Source organism: Bidens hawaiensis, unplaced genomic scaffold (assembly GCF_021521415.1).
Source record: "Bidens hawaiensis isolate Kalapana, Puna unplaced genomic scaffold, B.hawaiensis_p1.1 tig00074942_1, whole genome shotgun sequence".
NCBI lineage: Eukaryota > Viridiplantae > Streptophyta > Magnoliopsida > Asterales > Asteraceae > Bidens > Bidens hawaiensis.
In genome coordinates, this window is record NW_027503002.1 from 28,879 (window position 1) to 35,258 (window position 6,380).

A 6,380-nucleotide genomic window follows, 5' to 3' on the forward strand; every position below is an offset into this window, starting at 1 on the left:
GACATGTTTCTATGGTATTAATCAAGGTTAAACAAGTACAAAAGCTACTTATTTAAGCCCCTTACCTTAGGGTTTGAAGGATTTCTGGAAATTCAGCTTGCAGCTGCTTGGACCTCAACTTTTAAAAACCAAAATGAATAACCAAGCTTGTGGAATAAGTTTTATAAAAAAAATGGGGGGGGGGGGTGGGTTGGGCTGGCCGATCGGAAGAAAGATTGGGCCCATGATGGGCTGTTTTGGCCCAATGATCTGGTTTCTCAAGCCTAAATACGAAAAGCTCGGTCCAAATTTAGTTCGGGTTCGGTTTTTGGCGCGAAAAACTTATCAGGTGCTTTAAATAGCGCGAAAACAAGTGTTTTTCGGCTAGTTTTGTTTAAAATTATAAAAACATACTATATGTTTTTAAAAATCAAAAATATTTTCACGGATCGCTTAAAATATTTCAAGTAAGTGTTTGGTAAGTCTTTTTTGGCTTAACGGATGATACAATGCTTGGTTTGTAACTATCTTTCGCTTTTAAATCTATAGCGGGTAGTTAAACGAGCATATTTTCGTTTAACTTGTTTGCTATCAAACTAAGACCATATTTCTAATATTTTAGCTTGTATAGATCTTATATCAATTATAGATGCCCCCCCGAGATATCTGGGTCATAACCCGACCCGTTCGGTTAATCGTTCGTTTGTTACGCAAAAGGCGTTTATTTGCTTAATCGGTAAATACGTACTGAGGTGTACCTTGTTTTGGCTTAAATGTCACAATACTTTACTTAGAATATCTTCAGTGAAGATATTCCCTTCCAGCAGACTTCATCCTTCTTGACTGGTCCATGTTTTGCTCAAACTAGTCCATCGAGCAAGCTCATTCTTCTTGATGTCTTCAGTTATACTTATTCAGCAATCTTTAGCATGCTCGGATGTAATTCTTGCTCGGGAACTGAACTGTGCTCGAAGTCCGTGCTTTGATCACGTGACATCTTCTTATTGCATCCATGCTTGTCCCCATGTGCTCGATCATCCTGTGCTCGTAACACTTGGTTAAAACTTGTATGATCAAGCTGTTTGCTCGATTGGCAATCCATGCTCGATAGAAGAATACTCTTGCTCGTTAAAGTGTAGCTTGCTCGAAGCCTTAACACTTAGAAGAATTAACCAATTAAGGTTCTGAAGACCTTGATCGAAGTAGTAAAACCATACTCGATCGTCTAGGCTTGCTCGAAGTCCATACTTAGCCATTTTCTGAGGAGGTTGAGAAGATTCCAATCTTTCTTTTCATAAATCCGACTCAACAGATTTTAGGGTTTTCGTTTATATATATTATAGATTTATTAACTTGTTTTATTTGAACTTTTCTAAATTTTTTTCTATCGTTTTAACAAAATATATAATTAAGGAAACGTTTATGTTATTTAGAAACAAATTAGGGATTGAAAATTTACAAGCTAAGCTATTGATAGAATTATTAACTAACAATACATGCATTAAATTGTTCAATTATGATATAAAAATTTTTTATGTTATAACCCTCCGATTGAAATGTTCTGGTTCCGTCACTGCATGCACATACAACACTAATAATTGCATGCAATACACGCTATCGCATATACATAATACAACACTAATGCACATATGCATTATATCAATTTTTTTTATTTTTTGTATATAATATGACACTATTGTACTAATACAATACAAAAAATTGCATATATGCTATTCAACACTATTGCACATATCAAAATAAATACCAGTGCACGCATGCAATAAAAAAAGTCGATGTATTGCATATGTTCACTACAACGAGTTTTTTTATTATTGTTATTTTTATTTTTTTTAGTGAAGAATAACAACATATAAGAATGATGAAAGAAAAAAAATTTAAAAATATTTTTTGTAGTTAAATTAAAAATATTTTTTTATTAATTCTCTAGTTCTCTCTTTATTATCTCCCTATATATATATATATATATAACGTTTTAAATATGTCTCACCCGTGTGGAATGCGGGCACTATCCTAGTTTCATAAGAAAGGATTTAAACAAGTTATAAAATAAACTGTGGAAGTTTTATTGAATGAGCATAAAATTTGAGATGTTACAACAATACAACATTGTAAACATTCTTTAATCCATCTTGGAAACTTGCAGTTATTTAGTAATATTGCAGTTTTAAGATAATTCTACTTATAGAATTCGATAACCCAAAAGGTGCACTTGAAGCATTTCTTTCTCATGCTGCTGAATCCTGAGTCTATAGCCAACGTCAGAAACTCTTCCTCGGTACGCTCCTTTCCTCCATATGTTAAAGTCAACATGAGTGCATCAAGATGAGTGTCGGCTTTCGTGATAGAACTTGTATCTGGTAGAAAAGGAACAATCTTATCTACTATGATTACTTTCCCATCATCCGGTAAAGCCGTATGGCAGTTCTTTAATAACTTTATGCATTCGTCATCACCCCATCCATGCACTATCCACTGTATTTTAATATTTTATTGTAATTTATAGTACAAGTTAGTTGTAAATTACTAACTAATTTTAAAAGGAAGCATATAATTACCTTGAGGAAAATGGCATCACCTTTGGGAACACCGTCAAACATATCTCCAGCAACATGTTCTACACCTGAATTCACATAAACGTAAAGACACAATAATATTGCTTTCACTAATTTATATGATGAAATCAAGAACACACATGCGCGCATACGTACCTGGAAATTGTGGTGCACGACTTATCATAGTAGGTAGATCAAAATTGATGCCTTTAATCTCTTTATGTTTTGATACAATCATATACAGGTTTCCTCCAAGTCCACCTCCAACATCAACCAAAGTTTTGAGGTTGTTGAAGCCGTCGTAATCTTTGAGAATTTCTTTTATTAAAATTGCTGAAGTATCTTTCATGGCCTTGTTAAAAACCTCGGTGAACCGAGGATCGGATGCCATATATTCATATCCTTTCATTCCAGTGACCTTCTCAACTGGAGTGCCTCCGTCAACTACTGAATCTTTAAGTTTAAACCTTGTTATATATAAAAAAAAAACAACGTTGAATAAGTTAACCGCCTTGTTACAAATTAATAATCTATCATTGTACAGTGTAAATCTATAGAATTTGTCAAAACTAACCACCACATGGAAAAAGCATCTACATTTTATGGACATATATATCTTTAATGTCAAAAAGAAGTGTTTATCAATTATGTATCACAATTTTCTTGTCATCTAGACAAATAGTGGCACAATGCGAGTATTTTGGTATATTTTAACAGGTTTAAGTATGGGTAAGTTTGGTTTGGTTAAACTAGCCTATAGCCGAGGTACATGTTTTAGATATTCATAACTGATTAGTTTGAATTATAACTAATTCCGGTTTTAGTCCGATGCCCACTGAGAAAAAGTAGTGTAAAATGTGAGACTGATGAAAATAATATTCTAAGATGGATTATTATCGATCAATTACAAAAATATTAAATTATTAAAATCCAATTTTATTTAATTTTAAAAAGGATAATAAACAAAATTTAATACGTTGAAAATAATGACAACTCTTTTTCCAAAGTATTACTTTATAAAATTATAATAAATATGAAGACTAATTAAATGTCTGTGTGTTAATTTAGTTATTTATGCATATCTTGAGACCCGCGTATTGCGTGGGTTTTTTTAACAAAAGATATATATCTTGAATAACTCATTCACCATTTGAATGAAAGGTTATAGGCGTTTTGCATATGAATATTGTTATAAAATATCTTGGATTCGTTTAAGGTTACAAAATGTAAGATAACTATAAATTTTAAATATTTGAAAATAAATAGGAATAAAAAGTAAATATTAAATTAAAATTATTTTAAATTGATAATGTCTAATGTAAGCGTGACAAATGACAAAAATTATAACTTTTGATCAGAGAGTAAAGATAGGTATGTCCGAAACATAAAAATCGGTTATTAGACAAAAAGCATATAGGTTATATTGATTTTGTTATTATTATTATTATTAGATAATTTGTTTTTTTGAGCACAATGAATAATTAGTATCACAACTAAAACCTGTATAATTAATAGGTAACTCATAACAGAATGAGAAATTATATTGAACGTAGAGGCGGATCCAGAAATTTTCGCTATGTTGGGCACAAAATGAATCTGATAAAAAAATGGGTCGAGTCAAATACAAAACCAACGTTGTCCCCTTTCTACCTAAACCATTGCTAACTAACACCAAGCACTATATTTGCTTTCTTTCTAGTGGCGAAACCACCATGCGTTTACGGCCATAAAGTCACATTGTAATTCTTATCAAGTCCTAGGCCAATCAATAAACGAACAAAGAAATATATCAAAGTTCACTTATTATTATATCAAGGAAACTAGCTCAAGAACTTAATACAACAAACTTTGAAATATGAATATGGTGGGTGATATCTAACTCTAACTTGTTAGATCTATTTATACTAGTTAGCCAACTTGCCAACTACATTCATTTATATCCAACAACTTCGCATAAATGTCCAACCGCATTATTTATGGCAACTACTTTATTAATGCCCAACCACTTGACATTATGTCCAACCACCAACTAGCCTCTTAACTTCATACACCATAATGGAATACATAGGCCCGAACCTTATAGATCCGACTTGGTTAATTACCAACATCTTATATACACAACCAATTAACCAATTTAAGTTGGTAATGGTAGGATAGACATTTTTAGTGTTTGACATATGTTGTGAGGTTTTATTTCACGCACTATGTTAAAAAAATAATTTCATTGTGAAATTAAAATAATATAATAAATAGAAAAGTGAAGTATTTAAAAAATACAAACAACAAAAGATGATTTAAGTTGGTAATGGTAGGATAGACATTTTTAGTGTTTGATATATGTTGTGAGGTTTTATTGCACGCACTATGTTAAAAAAATTAATTTCATTGTGAAATCAAAATAATATAATAAATAGAAAAGTGAAGTATTTAGAAAATACAAACAACAAAAGATCTTGTAAGTTTTGATAATAAGGCCAACAAAATAATAAATAAAGAAGTTATAGTGGAGATAATGTTGATGATTTGAGGTGTTTTGAGGTTTATGACTATGCCACCGTTAAATATCGGTTCAGTATGACATTTAGTCGGCCGGAGGGTCAACGGTCGGTGGGCAATTACTTATTATTAACTCGTTATATACTAACATATAAGTGGCCGTAAATAGAAGTGCACAAAACAACCGGTTCCGGATCCGACCCTACCCTACCCTACCTGCGGGTATGGACCGGGTTTTGGGTTTCCCTCTGAAACTGTACCCCTAACCGGAACCGGAACCGGAACCGGAACCGGAACCGACCCGGTGGAACCAGTTCCGCTAATATCCGGTCAAAACCCGGTTGTACCCTACCCGAAACCCGAAAAAAAACCGATGGAACCGGTCAAATACCCGACTATACTTGGAACCGGTTCCTACCCGGAACCGGTTTTGACTTCAGTAGACTATACCCGGTTCCGGTTCATGAGAATACCTGGTTTGTGCACCTCTACCCGTAAACACGGCATTCCGGTACCGGTCTCCAACCCCTAAATCCGCCCCTGAATTTGAACGTACCAGCTTTTAATGGTCACCTGATCTTGCAACAAATCCATCATCGGGCTCAACGACGCACCATCCTCATTCGGGATAAAGTGTTTAGCAACAGGTGCGAGTCCATACGCTCTAACCGGCTTAGAATCATGCTCCACTTGGGTGCATGTGACAACCGAATAGCTTGCTAGTAACTGAAGCATCCGGTCGAGTTTGTTAGGGGCGTCATCGTTTGAGACCGACAAACGGATTGCGATCTCTTGAGCCGAGAGCTTGGCACCTGGCCCCCCCTCGGCTATGGTCTCAAGGACCTTGAGCTTGATTGCATTAGACAACACCATTGGCAATGTTATAGAGGTAGCAAGTTGCATTGCGTAAGTGTATTCGGCCTCTATATCGCCAATGGTATCCATTTTCACTCACTAAAATATTTGGTTGCTTTTTGTTGCTAAAAACTTTTGTTTGATTAAAAAGATGTCATCGGTCGTTTTTATAGGAAAAGTATGATTTGAATTTTCGGATAGTCTACGAGGATAAGGACGAACTTAGGTGACAACATTTTATTAAAATGTTGATTTTTCTCTATGTTGCCTGATATGAATAATTAAGGGGGTTTGTATATTGTTTGAATATGTTAATGCTGCCAATTTCGTAACTGTTTTACGATACAGTTAAACTTGTTTAGGGAAAAGGTATAGTATGTAACTTTTTCATTTTTTCTTAAACAATTAAATTAGTAGACTAGACATATCATTTATCCTTCTCGGTCCATAAATGTAAAATCCTACTTTTGTAAATAG

General features: G+C 33.9%; 1 protein-coding gene across 1 annotated transcript; it reads right to left on the bottom strand.

The window, feature by feature from the left end:
* Positions 1–2,169: 2,169 nt before the first annotated feature.
* Positions 2,170–5,994, bottom strand: LOC143606465 (caffeic acid 3-O-methyltransferase-like). Its single transcript, XM_077082231.1, has 4 exons — positions 5,605–5,994; positions 2,709–3,019; positions 2,556–2,620; positions 2,170–2,472 (listed from the first exon to the last, which is right to left on the bottom strand). Exons 1-4 carry the CDS (start codon positions 5,991–5,993, stop codon positions 2,176–2,178), a joined length of 1,062 nt encoding a protein of 353 aa, XP_076938346.1. The 5' UTR covers position 5,994; the 3' UTR covers positions 2,170–2,175.
* Between the last annotated feature and the right edge of the window lie 386 nt (positions 5,995–6,380).